Source organism: Mirounga leonina, unplaced genomic scaffold (genome assembly GCF_011800145.1).
Source record: "Mirounga leonina isolate KUSES-001 unplaced genomic scaffold, KU_Mleo_1.0 Mir_125, whole genome shotgun sequence".
NCBI classification, from domain to species: Eukaryota; Metazoa; Chordata; class Mammalia; order Carnivora; family Phocidae; genus Mirounga; species Mirounga leonina.
The window spans coordinates 69992865-70015509 of NW_023270305.1; the positions used below are offsets into that span (position 1 = coordinate 69992865).

The 22645-nt window shown below is 37.3% G+C and overlaps 1 protein-coding gene across 8 annotated transcripts in view; it reads right to left on the reverse strand.

The window, feature by feature from the left end:
* The window catches only part of MGAT4A (alpha-1,3-mannosyl-glycoprotein 4-beta-N-acetylglucosaminyltransferase A), a 124999-nt gene that overhangs the window by 55752 nt on the left and 46602 nt on the right, over window positions 1–22645 (reverse strand). For 6 of the 8 annotated variants that reach the window (XM_035001735.1, XM_035001739.1, XM_035001734.1 and 3 more), the window contains exons 3-4: window positions 21121–21288; window positions 18464–18604 (exon numbers count right to left, since the gene is read on the reverse strand). In XM_035001735.1, coding sequence (XP_034857626.1) covers window positions 18464–18604; window positions 21121–21288 — 309 coding nt within the window. The remainder of the gene's footprint in view (window positions 1–18463; window positions 18605–21120; window positions 21289–22645) is intronic. The other 2 variants (XM_035001738.1, XM_035001740.1) reach the window with 1 other exon arrangement.

Below are 22645 nucleotides of genomic sequence, written 5' to 3' on the forward strand. Positions count from 1 at the left end.
AATGTACTATACGAACAAAAATAAAGCCAAAAAAGGCATACCCATAACAGTGTAATTCTTTTCCACAGGGCTTATCCATAAAAAATGTCAAAGTGCTGATAAAAATGAAGACTTTAAACCTCACATTGAAAACAAGTGACTGTAAAGTATGAACAAATATAAGTTATACAACTAAAAGTTAGAAACACTGAAACATCTTAAAAATCAATGTCTCAAAAAAAAAAATCAATGTCTCAGATATCATGTATATAATGCAATCAGACGGACACGACATCCCTTCTGTGGTTTTCTTGCCAAAAACACATAACCTCAATCTAACCATGAATATCAGACAAATCCAAATTAGGGGGATAATCCACAAAATAATTGTCCAGGTATTTTCTGAAGTGTCCAGATCAGGGAAGACAAAGAAAGAATAAGGAACTGTGTGAGATGGCCGAAGACGAAGGAGACATGACAAGTAAATGAAATACGGGATCCTGAGTTGGATCCTGGAGCAGAAAAAGAAGAATGAGAAAATGACAAAATCTGAAGAGGATCTAAGTTTAGTTAACACTATAGCATCAATGTCAAGTTCCTGGTTTTGATCATTTGAACATTTAGGGGAACCGGGTGAGGTATATGAAAACACTGGGTGTACTTTCCATGCAACTCTTTCAAGTCTAAATTACAGCCAGTTCTACTGTAAGGCTTGTTTTGCAACACAAATTTGTTCCTGAGTGATTAATGTATTAGGCAACTATCTGAGCATAATGTATTTCACATTTGCTTATGTGCAATTTCTCCTCTGGGACAAGCATTCACTAGGTAAACACAGAAAATGGAATCCATTTGAAATGAGTTCAAAAAACTGAACCAAGCAATGTAGAATACACGGACAGTATACACTCCTAACTTCTACCAGCTGCCTCAGTTAACTGCACGTGAAGAACCACACATATCTACATCTAGTGTTGAAATTTCCACCAGATTGCAGATAACCTGCCTTGCATCACATTTCTCAAAACCTTCCAAGCAGCAATCCTTCTGAAGCCCATTTTAACAGGCAAACCTCAAGTATTATTCAGTACCATATTTACTGTAGTACTTAGTATTTTTGAATCATATAGCGTGTGTAAAACTGTGTTTTTGTCTTTTTGTATGTGTAACTAACAAAGTTTCTGACCACTGTGATACTAACCGACTTTTCTCCTTTTATTGAACAATTCTGCATAGCATGATAAATTTTAAGAATGCATATATTATGGGGGCGCCTGGGTGGCTCAGCCATTAAGTGTCTGCCTTCGGCTCAGGTCATGATCCCAGGGTCCTGGGATCGAGCCCCGCATCGGGCTCCCTGCTTGGCGGGAAGCCTGCTTCTCCCTCTCCCACTCCCCCTGCTTGTGTTCCCTCTCTAGCTGTCTCTCTCTCTCTCTCTGTCAAATAAATAAATAAATAAATCTTTAAAAAAAAAAAAAAGAATGCATATATTATAATAGGACTGTAATCCACCGGAAGTTTTTTTTTAATAACACCCTTTAAAAAGCCTTAATATCCTGTTACATAGCAGTAGAGAAATATTTTGCAAATGTTAAAAACATTTAAGTCTTAATAATGTAAACATTTATTAGAAATGTGACAAAATACTTAGAATTCACAAAATTCTGAAATTAGAAGGAAGCTTGAAGATCATGGCTCAGTGAGTCTACCACCATGATTCTGCAAATACTAAGATCCATAATTTGGCTATATGCAAAAGAATGAAACTGGACCAGTTTGTTACACCATATACAAAAATAAACTCAAAACAGATTAAAAACCTAAATGTGAGACACAGAACCATAAAAATCCTAGAAGAGAGCATTGGCAATAATTTCTCTGACATCGGCCACAGCAACATTTTTCTAGATATGTCTCCAAGGCAAGGGAAACAAAAGCAAAAATAAACTACTGGGAGTACACCAAAATAAAAAGCTTCTGCACAGCAAAGGAAACAATCGATAAAACTAAAAGACAATCTACAGAATGGGAGAAGGTATTTGAAAATGACATATCCGATGAAGGGTTAGTATCCAAAATAACTAAAGAACGAATACAACTGAACAACCAAAAAAACAAATAATCTAATTTAAAAGGGGGCAGAAAGATATTTCTCCAAAGAGGACATACAGATGGCCAACAAGACACATGAAAAGATGCATGACATCACTCATCATCAGAGAAAGGCAAATCAAAACCACAATGAAAACACCTCACATCTGTCAGAATGGTTAAAATCAACAACACAAGAAAACAGGTGTTGATGAGGATGTGGAGAAAAAAGGAATCCTCATGCACTATTGGCAGAAATGCAAACTGGTGCAGCCACTGTAGAAAACAGTATGGAGGTTCCTCAAAAATTAAAAATAGAACTACCCTATGACCCAGTAACTGCACTATTGGGTATTTACCCAAAGAATATGAAAGCACTAATCCAAAAAGATAAAAGCACCCCTATGTTTACTGCAGCATTATTTACGAGAGCCAAGTAATGGAAGCAGCCCAAGTGTCCATGGATTGATGAAAGGAAAAAGAAGATGTGATACACACATACACACACAATGGAATACCACTCAGCCACAAAAAGAATGCAGTCTTGCCATCTGCAACATTGATGGAGTAAGAGTATATAATGTTAAGAGAATAATTAAGTCAGAGAAAGACAAATGCCATAGGATTTCACCCATAGGTGGAATTTAGGAAACAAAACAAAGGAAAAAAAAAGACACAAACCAAAAAAACAGAGTCTTAACTATAAAGAACAAAGGTTACCAGAGGGGAGGTGAATGGGAGGATAGGTAAAATAGGTGATGGGGATTAGAGAGTACACTTACCATGATGAGCACTGAGGAATACATAAACTGTCGAATCACTAAATTGTACACCTAAAACGAACACTATATATTAACTATGTTGGAATTAAAATTTAAAAAGCAATAACAATCCTCCCCCCCAAAAGAATACTAAAATCCAAATGGTTTAAAAGATATCCCAAAGGTAGATGCCATACTCCTCTCTTCAATTTTGAGATGAAGAGCTTCCTGGGGCTCAAAAGAGATCTGTCATATTTAGACTTCTGGGAAGATGGCAGAGCAGTAAAATCTTGAGCTCACAGACACACAGTGCAACCAACTCTGAAAAAGACTCAAGGGCTGGCACAAGAGACTTTATAGTTAACTGTAGAGAAAGCCACAGTGAGAACTACAAGAGGGGAGGAAATGAACTTAGGTACCAAACCTCTGTGAGACTAACTGCACACAGGACCGAGAAGGGAGAGGAGCAGAATCCACACCAGGTACCACAGGCATGGAGAACCCACACTGGTAAGGTAAGTCCCCATAACATCTGGCTTTGAAAACCAGTGGGGCTTAACTTCCAGAGTTTTAAAATCAGCAGACCCAAATTCTGGGTACTTTAAAATCAGCTGGTGTAGCTCCAAGAGAGCTGGCAGGGATAACAGGAAACTGAGTCCCCACCCTCAAAGAGTCAGCATAACAAAGAACCCTGCAGAGACACCTCAAGGAAGCAGCAGTTTGGAAAGTGCCTGGGGTATCTCAGATTTTGCACTGAAGGGGCAGGAATCTTTAGGAGACTGCAAGAACAAAAGTGCTAGCAAGCACCATTCTCTTACCCCAGGCTCCCTCCCCTCCCCTCCCCCGCATATAGCCAGACACTTGTGGGAACCACCACAAATACTCTCTACATATCTTGCTAGCAACAAGTGCCCCACCTCTGCATTCCCCTTTGGAGGCACCACATCCAATCTGACCCACTCAGCAGGCATGCCTCCAAAACCACCTCTGCCCCAACACACCATGCAAGCAACCCCAGCAGAGACAAGTGCCACTCCAAAGTGACCCCTGCCCTGGGGAGAAGGGAATATAACCATACAAAACCAGCGTGTACCCACAGTCCCAGCAGCCAAACCTTATAGCTGGCAGTGCAGAGACAGTGCCCTACAGCTCAGTATATCTGCAGTCCCAGAGTACACAGACTAAGGACAGGCATCCAATCTGACTGCTGCCCTACTACAAGTCCCCTTAAAGCACAGGGACCAAACCCTGACCAGTGTACCCCAAACAGGTAAAATGGGCCTTTGCAGCCAACTGGACTGAAGGTAAAGGCAGCTCAGTCCCACAGTAGAACCCACACAGCCACACAGGAAAGACCCCGGAGGTGCCTCATTCCAGTGAACAGAGGACACAGTGCTTCAAGACACCACAAGACCTCTTCTTCATAAGGCCACTACTTTCAAGGTCAGGAGATGTAGGTGGTTTCCCTAATACAAAGAAACAAACAAAGAGTTAGACAAAATGAGGAGACAGAGCAATATGGCCCAAATGAAAGAACAGGACAAAAATCACAGGAAGAGAGCTAAATGAAATGGTGATAAGCAATATGCCTGATAAAGACTTCAAAGTAATCGTCATAAAGATACTCACTGGACTTGAGAAAAAAGTGGAGGATCTCAGTAAGACCTTCAACAAAGAGATAGAAAATACAAAAAAGAACCAGTCAGAGATGAAAAATTCAGTAACTGAAATTCCAAATTCACTAGAGCAAATTGATACCAGAATAGAGGAGGCAGAACAACTAAGCAGTGATGTGGAAAACAGAGTAATGGAAAGCAACCAAGCTGAAGAGCAAAAAGTAAAAAGAATAAAAACTGAGAATAGGTTCAGGAAACTCAACATCATCATCAAGCATAGTAACATTCACATTATAGGGATCCCAGAAGACAGAAAGCAACAGAAAATTTATTTGAAGAAATTATTGCTGAAAATTTCCCTACTGCAGGGAAGGAAAAGATATCTAGACTCAAGAAGCACAGAGAGACCCCAACAAAATTTACCCAAGGAAGTCCACAGCAAGACACGTAATAATTAAAGTGACAAAAACAAGTGATGAAGAAAAAATTTTAAAAACAGCAAGAGAAAAGAAAAATTGTATACAAGGGGAACCACATAAGGCTATCAGTTGATTCTCAAACAGAAACTGCAGGCCAGAATGGAGTGGCAAGATATATTCAAAGTCCTGAAAAGATAAAACATGCAACCAAAAAAACTCTATTCAGCAAGGTTATCATTCAGAATAGAAGGAGAGATATGACTTTGCCAGACAAACAAAAGTTAAAGGAGTTCATCACCACTAAGCCAGGCTTATAGAAAAACATTAAAGGGAATTCTTTGAGTAGAAATTAAAGGCCATAATTAAGCATAAGAAAATTATGAAGGGAAAAAATTTCACAGGTGAATGCAAACATATAATAAAAGTAGTAGATTAATCACTTACAAAACCAATAAAGTCAAAAGCCGTAAAAACAATTGTAACTATAAAAATCAGTCAAGAGATTCATAAAAGTACCTATGACATCATGTACATAAACCAGGGGGGGCGGGAGGGGACAGGGAATGCATAGGAAAAATTCAGTGCTTTTAGAATGGGTTCAAAACTTAAGTGACGATAGGAGGAGCAAGATGGTGGAGGAGTAGGAGACCTAAATTTCATCTGGTCCCAGGAATTCAGCTACATAGGGATCAAACCATTCTGAACACCTACGAACTCAACAGGAGATCGAAGAAAAGAATAGCAACAACTCTCTGAACAGAAAAGCGAACACTTTCTGGAAGGTAGGAGGTGCGGAGAAGTGAATCCGAGGCGATATTCAGGAAGATAGAGGGCGGGAGGAGGGAGCCTAGGTCAGCCGCTAGTGGCAAGTGATAGAGCCGCAGAGCACAAAATCAGAACCTTGAGAAGTTGGCTCCGCTGAGGGACGTTGCTCCAGTGGCTAAGTGGGGGGTGGAACCCTCGCTGAGACAGTGTGGTCTCAGGACGCTTGGGGTCACAGAAAGACCGGGGGTGCCTGAATGCGGCAGAACTCCCAGGTATCAGAGCGGGGAAGCCGGCTGCAGAGATGGAGCCAAGGCGCGGGCTCTCAGCTCGGGGTTGCCATAAACCATGATCCGCCGCACAGTCGGGCCACTGCTCCTCCAGCAGGGACCCAACAAGCGGCAGATCCACGGAGACTCCCCTTCCTCCCCGTGGGAGGAGTGGCGCAGAAGCGCACCGCAGGGATCTGCTGGGTTTGGAGACTCCACACCAGGTCGGGTGCCAGAGATAGAAACGCTTGATCACAGACTGGGTGAGCACAGAGTGTGGCTGGGGACTGGGGAGACAGGAGTGACTGACTGCTTTTCTCTGGGGGCGCACTGAGGAGTGGGGGCCCAAGTTCTCGGCTCCTCCGGGGCAGAGATTGGGAGGCCGCCATTTTCACCTCCAAAGCGGAAGGGAAAGCTTGCAGGAAACAAAAGCTCCCGAGAGCAAACCCGAGCAGATTACTTAGCCCGGCAGGGCAAGGGCGGGGCAATTCCGTCTCTGACAAAGACATTTGGGAACCATGGCAACAGGCCCCTCCCCCAGAAGTTCAGCAAGAACAGCCAGCCAAGACCAAGTTTACCCATCAATGAGAACGGCAGAACTCCAGCGCTAGGGGAATACTGCACACAGAATTCATGGCTTTAGTCTTTCAAAGTTAATTTTTTTAATTTTCTTTTTTTTTTTTAATTTGTTTTTCTCCTTTTCACCCAACATTTTATCAATCCCTTTTTTAAAAATCTTTTTTATTTTTCATTTTTAGAGTCATATTCCATCCCTTCATAGTAGTCAATCTTATTTTTGGTATATATATATGAGTCGTTCTCTCTTTAAAATTTTGGGATACAGTTTCTTCTAACAGACCAAAATATACCCTAAATCTCTAGTGTATGGCTTTGTTCTAGTCTCCTACCTGATCACATTCTCCTTTTTTTTTAAATTTCTCTTCTTTCTTTTTTCAACCAATTTCTTATCTTATCAATTCCTTTTACAAAATCTTATAATTTTCATCTATACAGTCATATTCCATCCCTACATCATATTCACCCTTATTTTTGTACATATATAAGCTTTTCTTTCTTTACAATTTTGGGAGGCAGTTTCTTCTAACAGACCAAAACATGCCCAAAATCTAGTGTGTGGCACTGATCTATTCACCAGCCTGATCATATCTGACCATATTCTTTTTTTTTAATCCTTTTCTTTTTCTTTTTCCTTTATTTCCCTTTCTTTTCCACCGGTTACAGGTCTCTTCTGATTTGCTTTAGCATGTATTTTTCTGCGGTCATTGTTACCCTGTTAGCATTTTGTTCTCTCATTCATCTATTCTCCTCTGGAAAAAAATGACAAGATGGAAAAAATCACCTCAAAAAAAAAAAAAAAAAAAAGAACAAGAGGCAGTACTGACTGCCAGGGACCTATATCAATACGGACATCAGTAAGATGTCGGAACTAGAGTTCAGACTGACGGTTATAAAGATACTAGCTGGGCTTGAAAAAAGCATGGAAGATACTAGAGAAACCCTTTCTGGAGAAATAAAAACTAAAATCTAACCAAGTCGAAATCAAAAAGGCTATTAATGCAGTGCAATCAAAAATGGAGGCTCTAACTGCTAGGATAAATGAGGCAGAACAGAGAATTAGTGATATAGAAGACCAAATGATGGAAAATAAAGAAGCTGAGAAAAAGAGAGATAAACAACTATTGGATCATGAGGGCAGAATTCGAGAGATAAGTGATACCATAAGACGAAACAATATTAGAATAACTGAGATCCTAGAAGAAGAAGAAAGAGGGGGGCAGAAGGTATATTGGAGCAAATTATAGCCTAATTTGGGGAAGGAAACGTATCAAAATCCAGGAGGCACAGAGAACCCCCCTCAAAAATCAATAAAAATAGGTCAACAACCTGACATCTAATAGTAAACCTTACGAGTCTCAAAAACAAAGAGAAAATCCTGAAAGCAGCTCGGGAAAAGAGATCTGTAACCTACAATGGCAGAAACATTAGATTGGCAACAGACCTATCCACAGAAACCTGGCAGGTCAGAATGGACTGGCATGATATATTCAGAGCACTAAATGAGAAAAATGTGCAGCCAAGAATACTATATCCAGCTAGGCTGTCATTGAAAATAGAAGGAGAGATTTAAAGCTTCCAGGACAAACAAAAACTGAAGGAATTTGCAAACATGAAATCAGGCCTACAAGAAATACTGAAAGGGGTCCTCTAAGCCAAGAGAGAGCCTAAAAGTAACACAGACCAGAAAGGAACACAGACAATATACAGTAACAGTCACCTTACAGGCAATACAATGGCACTAAATTCGTATCTTTCAATAGTTACCCTGAATGTAAATGGGATAAATACCCCAATCAAAAGACACAGGGTATCAGATTGGATAAAAAAACAACACCCATTGATATGCTATCTGCAAGAGACTCATTTTAGATCCAAAGACACCCCCAGATTGAAAGTGAGGGGGTGGAAAACCATTTACCATGCTAATGGACACCAAAAGAAAGCTGGGGTGGCAATCCTTATATCAGACAAATTAGATTTTAAATCAAAGACTATAATAAGAGATGAGGAAGGACACTATATCCTATTTAAAGGGTCTACCCAACAAGAAGATCTAACAATTGTAAATATCTATGCCCCTAACATGGGAGCAGGCAAGTATATAAGCCAATTAATAACAAAAGCAAAGAAACACATCGACAACAATACAATAATAGTGCGGGACTTTAACACCGCCCCCCCCAACTGAAACGGACAGATCATCTAAGCAAAAATCAACAAGGAAATAAAGACTTTAAATGACACACTGGACCAAATGGACTTCACAGATATATTCAGAACATTCCATCCCAAAGCAACAGAATACACATTCTTCTCTAGTGCCCATGGAACATTCTCCAGAATAGATCACATCCTAGGTCACAAATCAGGTCTCAACCGGTACCAAAAGATTGGGATCATTCCCTGCCTATTTTCAGACCACAATGCTTTGAAACTAGAACTCAATCACAAGAGGAAAGTCGGAAAGAACTCAAATACATGGAGGCTAAAGAGCATCCTACTAAAGAATGAATGGGTCAACCAGGAAATTAAAGAAGAATTTAAAAAATTCATGGAAACAAATGAAAATGAAAACACAACTGTTCAAAATCATTGGGCTGCAGCAAAGGCGGTCCTAAGAGGAAAGTATATAGCAATACAAGCTTTTCTCAAGAAACAAGAAAGGTCTCAAGTACACAACCTAACCCTACACCTAAAGGAGCTGGAGAAAGAACAGCAAATAAAGCCTAAACTCAGCAGAAGAGAAATAATAAAGATCAGAGCAGAAATCAATGAAATAGAAACCAAAAGAACCGTAGAACAGATCAACAAAACTAGGAGCTGGTTCTTTGAAAGAATTAAGAAGATTGATAAGTCTGGACAGGAGTTTATCAAAAAGAAAAGAGAAATCATCCAAATAAATAAAATCATGAATGAAAGAGGAGAGGTCACAACCAACACCAAAGAAATACAAACAATTATAAGAACATATTATGAGCAACTCTATGCCAGCAAATTAGATAACCTGGAAGAGATGGATGCATTCCTAGAGATGTATCAACTACCAAAAATGAACCAGGAAGAAATAGAAAACCTGAACAGACCTATAACCACTAAGGAAATTGAAGCAGTCATCAAAAATCTCCCAAAAAACAAAAGCCCAGGGCCAGATGGCTTCCCAGGGGAATTCTACCAAACATTTCAAGAAGAATTAATATCTATTCTTCTGAAACTGTTCCAAAAAATAGAAATGGAAGGAAAACTTCCAAACTCATTTTATGAGGCCACCATTACCTTGATCCCAAAACCAGACAAAGACCCCATCAAAAAGGAGAATTACAGACCAATATCCCTGATGAACATGGATGCAAAAATTCTCACCAAAATACTAGCCAATAGGATCCAACAGTACATTAAAAGGATTATTCACCACGACCAAGTGGGATTTATCCCTGGGCTGCAAGGTTGGTTCAACATCCGCAAATCAATCAACGTGATACAATACATTAACAAAAGAAAGAACAAGAATCATATGATCCTCTCAATAGATGCAGAAAAAGCATTTGACAAAGTACAGCATCCTTTCTTGATCAAAACTCTTCAGAGTATAGGCATAGAGGGTACATACCTCAATATCATAAAAGCCATCTATGAAAAACCTACAGCAAATATCATTCTCAATGGGGAAAAACTGAGAGCTTTCCCTTTAAGGTCAGGAACGTGGCAGGGATGTCCACTATCACCACTGCTATTCAACATAGTATTGGAAGTCCTAGTCACAGCAATCAGACAACAAAAAGAAATCAAAGGCATCCAAATCGGCAAAGAAGTCAAACTCTCACTCTTTGCAGATGATATGATACTTTATGTGGAAAACCCAAAAGACTCCACCCCAAAACTGCTAGAACTCATACAGGAATTCAGTAAAGTGGCAGGATGTAAAATCAATGCACAGAAATCAGTATACACCTACAACAAGACAGAAGAAAGAGAAATTAAGGAGTCGATCCCATTTACAACTGCACCCAAAACCATAAGATACCTAGGAATAAATCTAACCAAAGAGGCCAAGAATCTGTACTCAGAAAACTATAAAATACTCATGAAAGAAATGGAGGAAGACACAAAGAAATGGAAAAACGTTCCATGCTCATGGATTGGAAGAACAAATATTGTGAAGATGTCAATGCTACCTAGAGCAATCTACACATTCAATGCAATCCCTATCAAAATACCATCAACTTCTTTCAAAGAAATGGAACAAATAATCCTAAAATTTGTATGGAACCTGAAAAGACTCCGAATAGCCAGAGATATGTTGAAAAAGAGAAGCAAAGCTGGTGGCATCACAATTCCGGACTTCAAGCTCTATTACAAAGCTGTAATCCTCAAGACAGTATGGTACTGGCATAAAAACAGACACACAGATCAATGGAACAGAATAGAGAGCCCAGAAATGGACCCTCAACTCTATGGTCAACTCATCTTTGACAAAGCAGGAAAGAATGTCCAATGGAAAAAAGACAGTCTCTTCAACAAATTGTTTTGGGAAAATTGGACAGCCACATGCAGAAGAATGAAACTGGACCATTTCCTTATACCACACACAAAAATAGACTCAAAATGGTTGAAAGACCTAAATGTGAGATAGGAGTCCATCAAAATCCTAAAGGAGAACACAGGCAGCAATCTCTTCGACCTCAGCTGCAGCAACTTCTTTCTAGAAACATCTCCAAAGGCAAGGGAAGCAAGGGCAAAAATGAACTACCGGGACTTCATCAAGATAAAAAGCTTTTGCACAGCAAAAGAAACAATCAACAAAACCAAAAGACAATCGACAGAATGGGAGAAGATATTTGCAAATGACGTATCAGATAAAGGGCTAGTATCCAAAATCTATAAAGAACTTATCAAACTCAACACCCAAAGAACAAATGATCCAATCAAGAAATGGGCAGAAGACATGAACAGACATTTTTCCAAAGAAGACATCCAAATGGCCAACAGACACATGAAAAAGTGCTCAGCATTGCTCGGCATCAGGGAAATCCAAATCAAAACCTCAATGAGATACCACCTCACACACCAGTCAGAATGGCTAAAATTAACAAGTCAGGAAACGACAGATGTTGGCAGGGATGTGGAGAAAGGGGAACCCTCCTACACTGTTGGTGGGAATGCAAGCTGGTGCAGTCACTTTGCAAAACAGAGTGGAGATTAATCAAAAAATTGAAAATAGAGCTACCATACGACCCAGCAATTGCACTGCTGGGTATTTACCCCAAAGATACAAACAGGGATCTGAAGGGGTACGTGCACCCCAATGTTTATAGCAGCAATGTCCACAATAGCCAAACTGTGGAAAGAGCTAAGATGTCCTTCTACAGATGAATGGATAAAGAAGATATGGTATGTGTGTATATGTATATATATGTATATAAATATGTATATATACATATACACACACACAATGGAATATTATGCAGCCATCAAAAGGAATGAAATCTTGCCATTTGCAACAACGTGGATGGAACTGGAGGGTTTATGCTGAGCGAAATACGTCAATCAGAGAAAGACATGTATCATATGATCTCACTGATATGAGGAATTCTTAATCTCAGGAAATAAACAGGGTTGCTGGAGTGGTGGGGGGTGGGAGGCATGGGGTGGCTGGGGGATAGACATTGGGGAGGGTATGTGCTATGGTGAGCGCTGTGAATTGTGTAAGACTGTTGAATCACAGACCTGTACCTCTGAAACAAATAATACATTATATGTTAAAAAAAAAAAAAAGAAGGTAGTAGGAAGGGAAAAATGAAGGGGGGGGAAATTGGAGGGAGAGATGAACCATGAAAGACTATGGACTCTGAGAAATAAACTGAGGGTTCTAGAGGGGATGGGGGTGGGGGGATGGGTTAGCCTGGTGATGGGTATTAAAGAGGGCATGTACTGAATGGAACACTGGGTGTCATACGCAAACAACGAATCATGGAACACTACATCAAAAACTAATGATGTATGCTTGGTGATTAACATAACATAATAAAAAAAAACTTAAGTGACCATCAATTTAATGTAGACTGCTATACACATAGGATGTCTATATGAACCTAATGGTAACAAATAAAAAACCTGTAATAGATACATAAGAAAACAAAGAGAAAGGTATCCAAGCGTAACACTAACAAAATCCATCAAACCACAGAGGAAAGAGCAAGAGAAAGAAGAACTGCAAAACAACCATAAAACAAGTAACAAAATGGCATTACATACATACTTATCAATTATCATTTTAAATGATATGGACTAAATACTCCAATCAAAAGACATAAGGTGATTGAATCGATAAAAAAGCAAGACCATATATATGCTGCCTATAAGAGACTCATTTCAGACTTAAAGACACATGCAGATTGACAACGAAGGGATGGAAAAACATTTACCATGCAAATGGAAGTAAAAACAAAACTGGGAAAGCAAAACTTCTATCAGACAAAACAGACTATAAAACTAAAACTGTAAAAAGAGACAAAGGACACTACATAATGATAAGGGGATCTGACAGAAGGATATAACAACTGTATATATTTATGCACTGAACATGAGAGCACCTAAGTACATAAAACAACTATTAACAGACATAAAGGAAGAAATTAACAGTACTACAATAATATTAGGAGATATCCACTTACAGTAATAGATAGATCATTGAGACAGAAAAATCAACAAGGGAAGAGTGGCTTTGAATGATAAATTAGATATATTAGAACATTCAATCCAAAAACAGCAGATTACACATTCCTTTCAAGGGAATATGGGAAATGCTCCAGAATAGATCAAATGTTAGACCACAAAACGAGTCCCAATAAATTGTAAAAGATTGAAATCATGCCATCCATCTTTTCCAACCACAATAGTATGAAACTAGAAATCAATCACAAGAAAAAATCTGGAAAGAACACAAATACATGAGGATAAATAAGAAACTACTAAACAATGAATGGGTCAACCAAGAAATCAAAGAGGAAATAAAAAAATACGTGGAGAACATGAAAATGAAAACAAAATAGTCCAAAATCTTTGGGAGGCAACAAAAGCTGTTCTAACAGAAAAGTTTATAGCAACACAGGTTTATCTCAAGAAACAAGAAAAATCTCAAGTAAACAACCTAACATTTAAAGGAGCTGGAAAAAGAAGAACAAACAAAGCCCAATGCCAGTAGAAAGAAGGAAATAATAAAGATTAGAGCAGAAATAAATGAAATAGAGACTTAAACAGTAAAACAGATCACTGAAATCAGGAGCTCGTTCTTTGAAAAGATCAAGAAAATTAATATACCCTCAGTATAAAAGCACTACATAAAAAGATAACTACAGGCCAGTATCTTTCATGAACATAGATGCAAAAATCCTCAACAAAATATTAGCAAACTGAATCCAACAATATGATAAAAATCATTCACCATAATCAAGTGGGATTTATTCCAGGGATGAGAGGGTGGCTCAATATTCACAAATAAATCAACATGATACATCATATTAACAAGAGAAAAGACAAAAACCATATGATCTTCTCAATAAAAGCAGAAAAAGCATTTGACAAAATCCAGTATCTGTCATGATAAGAACCCTCAACAAAGTGGGTTTAGGGAGAACATACCACAATACAATAAAGACCATATATGAAAAATTCACAGCTAGCATCACACCCCATGGTGAAAAACTGAGAGCTATTCCTCTAAGATCAGGAACAAGACAAGGATGTCCACTCTCACCACCGTTATTCAACCTAGGAATCAAAGTCCTAGCCACAGCAGTCAGACAGGAATAGGATATAAAAGGCATCCAGATTGGTAAGGAAGAAGTAAAACTTTCACTATTTGCAGATGACATGATACTAAATATAGAAAACCCTCAAGACTCCACCAAAAACTGCTAGAACTGATAAATGAATTCAGTAAAATCACAGTATACAAAATATACAGAAATCAGTTGCATTTCTATTCACTAATAATGAGATAGCAGAAAGAGAAATTAAACAATAATCTCATTTACAATTGCACCAAAAAGAATAAAATACTCAGGAATAAATTTAACCAAGGAGGTAAAAGACCCATACTCCAAAAACTAAAGAACACGGATGAAACAAACTGAAGATGACACAAACAAATGGAAAGATACTCCATGCTCATGGCTTGGAAGAATCCATATTGTTAAAATGTCCATACTACCCAAAGCAATCTACAGATTCAATGCAATATGTATCAAAGTAACAACAGCATTTTTCACAGAACCTGTTGCTTCTTTCTGTTCTTAGGAGAAAAGCCCAAATCCAGTAAATGGTCTGCAAGGTCCTGCATTGTCTGTCTCCAGTACATCTCTAGTCTCATCTTATTCCATGCTTCCCCTCACCCTACACTTCATCTACAGTGACCTTCTTTCATTTTCTAGAACATTCCATGCTCCCTCCATCACAGGGCTTTTGTGATGCTCTTCTCATTTTCTGGAATACTTTTTTCTCCCATGTGGTAGCCATAATAATGTTGTCCCTACCATGTCCATGACCTAATTCCTGGAATTTTTTAGTATATTACCTAACATGCCCAAAGGGATATTGTGGATTTGATTAAGGATGTTGAGATTGGAAGGTTATCCTGGATTACCCAGGTGAGCCTAATGAACTCACAAGGGTCCTTATGAGAAGAAGGTGGGAGAGTCTGTGAGAGGAGGAGATGTGACAATGTAAGCAAGAGGTCAGAGTCACAGAGAGATCTGCAGATGAAGAAGGGGCACTGATGAATGTAGCCAGCCTCTGGAAGCTGGAAAAGGAAAGAAGTGGATTATCCCCTAAAGCTTCAGAAGGAACACACCCTAGTCAACACATTGATTTTAGGACTTCTGGCCACCAACACTAGAAGATAATAAACTTATGCTGTTTTAGGTCACTGGGTTTATGGTAATTTTTACAGCAGAATTAAGCAACTCATACACCCACCTTCACCAGTAACTACATTGTTCACTGATCTCACATCTAATCCATTTTTAAGACTTCCTTAAAATCCTTAATTGAGGTAAATGCCCCTTTTATATATTATCAAGGCATCCTTTGTATCACCAATTAAGGTTGTAGCTGTACAATTATTTACATAATTAATTATTTAACTCATGCATTCTCCTTTACTAGACTGAAGCTCCACAACACAAGGAACCACATCTAATTTTGTGTACCAAAGTACCCAGCAAAGTACCTGGCACATAACAAGTGCTCATGGATTTTCTTTCACTTCAGCACAAAAAACAACCTGCTGTCCTCTACCATCAGTAATGCCATTTTGGTAGGTAACCTGTGGAGGGTCTTTCTTTAGCCATCTTGCTCAGCACTAAATGGCCCCTGAATCTGAGGAGCTGTGAGTTTCTTCAACTCAAAGAAATTTTCTTCTATTATATATTTGGGTATTTCCTCTCTTCACTCCCTTCACTCTCCTTCTGAAATTTCTATTAGATAGATATTAAAACTTTGGTCTACCCCAATTCTTTGTGCCCTCTATGCAGCATTCCAGAAGAACTACACAGCTCAATCTTTCAGATTGCTAATCTGATCTTTAGCTGTCTCTACTCTGCTTATTAGTACATCTATATGGAAATTTTAAATATAATCAATGAAATTAGAACACAGAGATATCCAATTGATCCTTTATGAACTGGCCTCTCATCCCTCTAAAATATATTGATTATGTGTAATTTCTAAATTATATTCTCCTTGCTCTGCAAATTCTATTTCCTTGAGTATTAAGTCATTCACAATGTGGGTTTCCTTAAATATTTTGTAACCCTCATTGTACAATATGCCCTTTTACCCATCTGTAGTTGTATCTATTTATTGCAACCTGCAAATTTCGGGGAAGGATCTAGATATGGTGTGGGTAGGATGGGCTGGCAGTTTTTTGTTCTTCACAAAGGAATTCAAGCCCCTCTTTAGACAGTCAGTAGATGCCTGGAACACATTCTCCCTCTTTAGTCTTAGGAAGACTTAACCGGTCTGAGTGCTGTTCCTTATTTAATCAGCCTGACCACTGAAGAACAGAATTTTTAGCAAGAAGCAGTTTTTCTTTGATCTAAAAAACAGAAGGGGCACCTGGGTGCTCAGTTGGTTAAGTGTCTGCCTTTGGCTCAGGTCATGATCCCAGGGTTTGGGGATTGAGTGAGCCCTGCATCGAGCTCCCTGCTCAGTGGGAATCTGCTTTTCCTTCTGCCCTTCCCCTTGCTTGTATTCTCATTCTCTCGCTCTCAAATAAATAAATAAAATCTTAAAAACAACAACATAAAAAACCCAAAAAACAAAACAAAACAAAAAAACCACCAGAAGTTCTTAATATAAAGTCCCTAAAAAGATTTTGGAGTTCCACAAAACCCCAGAAATTATATACAGAATTACTTTTTCTATGTGCATTTTTCTAAATAGAAAGTTTATAGCTTTCCTAGGATAGCCAAAGGGTTCTTTGACTCTAAAAATGTTAAGAACCATTGCTTAAGGATTTAGGAAGGTGATTTTAATGTAAATCTGAGGGTTTTCTTGTTTTTGTTTTTTTGTTTGTTTGTTTTTTCAAGTTTTCTGCTTTTTCTAACTCTCAAAAAATAGTGCCAGCTTAGTAACAATGTTAACTAGTGGAAATCTGGTTGACCAAGATTTCATTATATTTATGATAAAGTCAAACAAATGGGATGGAAAATAAGTATCTTCAAAAGGGTAAGAGAATGTCACATTCACAAAATAACAAGGAGCTACTAAGGAGAACCTATTAGATGTTGTGAGAAGTTTTAAAGGACTTTAAAAATACTTGTACTTTCTTTTCATTTGATATTCTTATTAATGAAGACATCATCTAAACCAACATGTACTAAATGACTGAGACATCCTACCCAAATAATGATTATTAAAGGGAGAGATATAATACCAACTTCAGAAATAATGATCAATGTTCTAAAGAAAATAATTTAGAGTACACCACACATCTTGTTAGTCTTTGTACATCCAGCACCTACTGGATAAGTATTTATTGAATCAATAAGGAAATGGAAGAATGAGTTAGTCTGAACATGGTATTTTAAGAATTATCACTTCCTCCTTAGGAAGGCAGTGTGCAATTTTAAATGATTCATAAAGTAGAAAGACGGCAGAACTAAAAAAAGACAAATATAAAAGCTTATGCTAATAGATCAAATAATATGAGAAAATGCAACACACACACAAAGTAAAATACCTAAGAATCCTACTGAATCAAAAGCAGATTAAATCAGTCTTTTCAAAAACATTATCACAAAGATGAATTTCAGTATCTATCAAGTAATGGTTTTAACAAAAGACAAAAGACTTACTAGGGGAGCAAAACAATATTTTGCTATCTACATTTTAAAATCTCCAAAGAAAAGATTAACAAAGTCAAAATAGAGGAATAAAAATCATGAAAGAACAGTAAGTAGGACCCACAAGGAAAATTCAAGCTCTGGCAGTTCTAACAGAAAGAAAAAAAATATGGAGTAAACTATCTTTGCACTATATGAGGAAAAAAAAGCAACCCAAAGTATTTCTATTATTGTCTGAAAGATTAAATGAAAGTGATTATATGCCTTCCAGCTCTCTAAGAAAAAGCAGGGGCAAACATAAGAAAACCTCTCCTGATGAGACTGTGAGAACTACTAATGTTGAAAGAAGACACAAGAAAAAAAAGTCATCTCAAATTTTTAAAAGAGAAAAATTACAAAGGTTTAAACATTTTTCTGCCCAGAGATGGGGCTTACACCAGATTTCTCATGACCCTTTTCAGCTCTATACTCTGATCTATGGAGTAAAATAGATACCTCCTTTCAACGTAAATGAGTCCTAAGTTATTATGCAGAGAGAAGGAATTATTCTTCTTTGACCTGACAGGCTTCTAATGGTCAATGTTATACTCCAAGATCCAATTAAGACCAGCAGCACAACCACAGTAAGAAACAAAATAAACATACCTCCTGTTCTTCCATTACCAATCTGCAGAGCAGGCTGAAGGCTTCTCTCATTTTGCAATAAATGAGGCAAATGATAATAAATACTTGGCACTTGAAGAGATTTTTTGCTTGTTAACTCCTTTAATAGCTTTAGGGTATTATCTAAAACAGAAAAGCATAATTAATGCACAGGAGCACCTTACTTACAGAAGTTGCTAATTTTACAAATATAGCAGTAAAAATTTATGAGAACTAGAACTGTCCCGATTTCATACTTTGGTGAATAAGATCTCCATTTAAAATGAAAAAGGACACTTCTGCAACGAGTCTCAGAGTCCCATTGTTGACAGCACTCTGAAGAAGCTGAAGTACCCTGAGAAGGCGGAATGCTTTAATCACTTGCCATGATAAAGGTTCAGAACTCAGGCCCTGCAGAACACACTCTAAACATGCTACCCATTTATGAAAATATAATAAGCACATTCACCACCAATAACTTTCACTTTCCTTATGCTATTCTATTTTACTGAATTTTCACATGGAAGATATTTTTTTTCCCCAAAAAATACAAGTACAATAATTTAAACTGCACAATTTGAGAATGCTCTGTACAGATCCTAACTTTCAAGTAGCTTTTCCATTTTCCTTAGAGGAGTTAATGAATCCTTTAATATAATATGAAATAAAAACTCAATCTAGTAGGCAATATTGTTTTAAAATTCCAACTATATTATAATTTAACCTTTAAAATACAGAAGTTAGCAGTAAGGACTTAAAGCCTCGAAGATTTCATGCAAAACTCTATGAAAACTCCATTAAAAATATGACAAGAACCAAAAAATTCACAAAAGAAATGCAAATGACTGCTATATTAACAATTAATCTCATAAGTAAAGAAACAACTATAAATTACAAGACACCAATTTCAACCTATCAACTTAGCATAAGATTAAATAATAATATTAGAGGGATGCCTGGGTGGCTCAGTCGGTTAAGCGTCTGCCTTTGGCTCAGGTCATGATTCCAGGGTCCCGGGATCAAGTCCCGCATCGGGCTCCCTGCTCCGCGGGGAGCCTGCTTCTCCCTCTGCCTCTGCCTCTCTCTCTCTCATGAATAAATAAATAAAATCTTTAAATAATAATAATAATAATATTAGATATTGGTGGTAATGTGGTATATGTTTCAGCTCTTCAGAAGAGCATCAAAAACCCTAAAACATGTCTGCCTTACTAGTCAATAATTTCCCTTTTAGCAACTTCACTTTTGTACACTCAATAAATATTTAGTGATTATCTATTTTGTCCCAGCCACTGTGTCATGTGTTTAGAAATGTTAGTCATAGATCCTTGTTTTTAAGGAATTCATAATGTAACGAAATAACATAAGGACTACCAATTTATACACAAAGACGTTCATCGCAGAGTTATAAACTGGGGAGAAAAAACAACACAGAAAAACCCTATTTGCCTAGTAGAAAAATATTTAATACATTATGGTATATGGTTAACTGACATATGGCCATTGAAAATGGCATTTTTGAAGAGTATTCAATGACACAGTAAAATGCTAATAGCCTAATTTCAAAAGTAAAACAGGCTCTAACACACAATCACAATTTTGAAGAAAAACATAAATGGAAAAAAGACTAGAAGGAAATAAAAAATGTTAATAAAAAACACTTGGCAGAGCAGGCTTATGGGTGGCTTATTTTTTATTATCTATACCATTCCATAATTTTAAATGTTACTGTGTCATAACACACATTTCACAATCAGGAGGGGAAACACGGAGCATGAAAATTTAAAAATAAGGTCAGGTAGTGAATCTAAGACAAGAGGAATGAATGCTAAAGGATGGAAAAAGATGCTGCTAAATGAAAAAGTATATTAATCTTGAAAGATTACATAAATTTTGAGGTAACTGATTATATACATATGTTAATTTAATTATTAGACTAAGAAAATCACAGAAACAGAGAGGATAATTGACATTCATCTTACTCTAACCATAAGTTCTTAGAGAAGGAACAGATCAGATACCCCCAAAAGTACACACTGTAATAAAACCATATTTTTTTCTTATAAGTCAGAGATAAGAGTACTAATTGCTTCAAATAGCTCAAAGGTTCTCCAGAGTCTGAATAAGGTCCATACAAGTCACAACATAAACATGTAAAAACACAAAATTAAATTTTTAATCTCATTTGAAATATGCTTTTTAAAAGATCTGGCTTGGGGCGCCTGGGTGGCTCAGTCGTTAAGCATCTGCCTTCGGGTCAGGTCATGATCCCAGGGTCCTGGGATAGAGTCCCATGTGGGGTTCCCTGCTCAGCAGGGAGCCTGCTTCTCCCTCTCCCACTCCCCCTGCTTGTGTTCCTTCTCTCACTCTCTAATAAATAAAAATTATAATAATAGTAAAAAAATAAAAGATGTGGCTTTTTGCTATTGGGGAAATTTATCCAACTGAAATCTAAATCAATATTACACTACTCCCTTAAAATCAAATTTAACAATTAAAATTGTTTTATAATTTACCATTATAGGAAAGTTTTGTGTGATGTTTCTCTCTGAAAACAGTAATAAATATTGGCTGATAAGCTACTTTAAACGACTTTCAAACAAATTACTTCACATAACCCCTTGAAAATACAATTTTTAAACTAAACATATTATTTGTACCTGAAAATTTATTTAATGCATCCTTACTTCCATTTGCTTCTGCTCCTACACGCTTGAACTGTTGTACAATGGCGTTTAATTCAGAAGAGCGCTGAGAGATTCTATGTTCAGCTATTCGAAGACGTTCTTTCAAGGCAAGAAACTCTCGTTGATAAGCAATCAGTTTTTCTAGAAGCAAAACCAAAAGTTTTTAATATATTTAAAAAAAACATAAAATATAACTGTAAGATCAGAAATTTTAAAGTCACATTTTCCAGAAAAAGATATTCATTTATGTATTGATACAGAACTGAAAATAAGAGCCCCAACCAGTTATATATAACAAAGTCTTCACTAATGTAATGCTCCTTTTTGCTTTTTTAGCATTAGAAAGCAATTTATTTTTTTCCCTGAGACTTTCTTTAAATTTCTTTTAATTTAAATTCAAGTTAGTAAACATATAGTGTTTTATTAGTTTCAGGGAATTTAGTGATTCATCAGTTGTATATAACACCCAGTGCTCATTCCATCACATGCCCTCCTTAATGCCTGTCACCCAGTTACCCAGTCCCCCACGCACCTCCCCTCCAGCAACCCTCAGTTTGCTCCCTATAGTTAAGAGTCTCTTATGGTTTGTCTCCCTCTCTGTTTTTATCTTATTTTTCCTTCCCTTCCCCTAATGTTCATCTGTTGCTCTTAATATCTGTAAGAATGCAAGCACTTTCTACTTATCACTTAAGAAATATAAAGATAGGGAGAAAAGGACAAAAGTTTTTAGGATTAACACTTCAAGCATAATACTAACATCATTTCTCAAAAGGTTCAAACAGTTATAAAGACCTTATTTGAATTAAGACGACAGAGATGAAGTATTGAAATTGATGGTAATATATCTAATATTAAATTACCTCTTTTATAGCATAATTACTTATTTCCATAGGCCATTTCCTCTGTACTTCCTATTCTGCAAAGATTTCCCTAGGCCAGACTTTGGCCAAATTCCTGATTCCTAAAAACCCTATCAGGCAGATGTAAAAAAAAAAAAAAAAGTGGGATGACCCCAGTTAAAAGACATCTGTTTTAATTTGAGAGAATCACAAGTCAGGAAAACCTGATCTAGGAAATAAAAGTGGATTTTATGAGGATAAATGTAGGCATTGAAACCACAGCATCAGACAGCTCAGAGAGACAAAGTGCAGAGTGAGAAGAGGCCTAAGGACAGAACCTGACATCAAAATCTAAGAGATGGTGGAAGAAAAAGCATTCATTAATCTCGATCAGCAATGCTGAAAGATAGCTGAGGCTATGGGAATAGGAGTAATTTCCACAACCTCATTAAACTAAGAGAAACCCAAACAATGGTTTTCAACTTCTGTATCAAGCTGGATAATCCAAGGCTACTATTTTGACATCTAAACAAAACACACTTTAGAAAGACTACTTTTTATCTAATATTATTAACTCTGCTTTATTCAAGGATAGACTCAATAAGAAACAGACTTACAAAAAATAAATCTGCATGTTTCATAAAGCTAGTCTTAAAAAC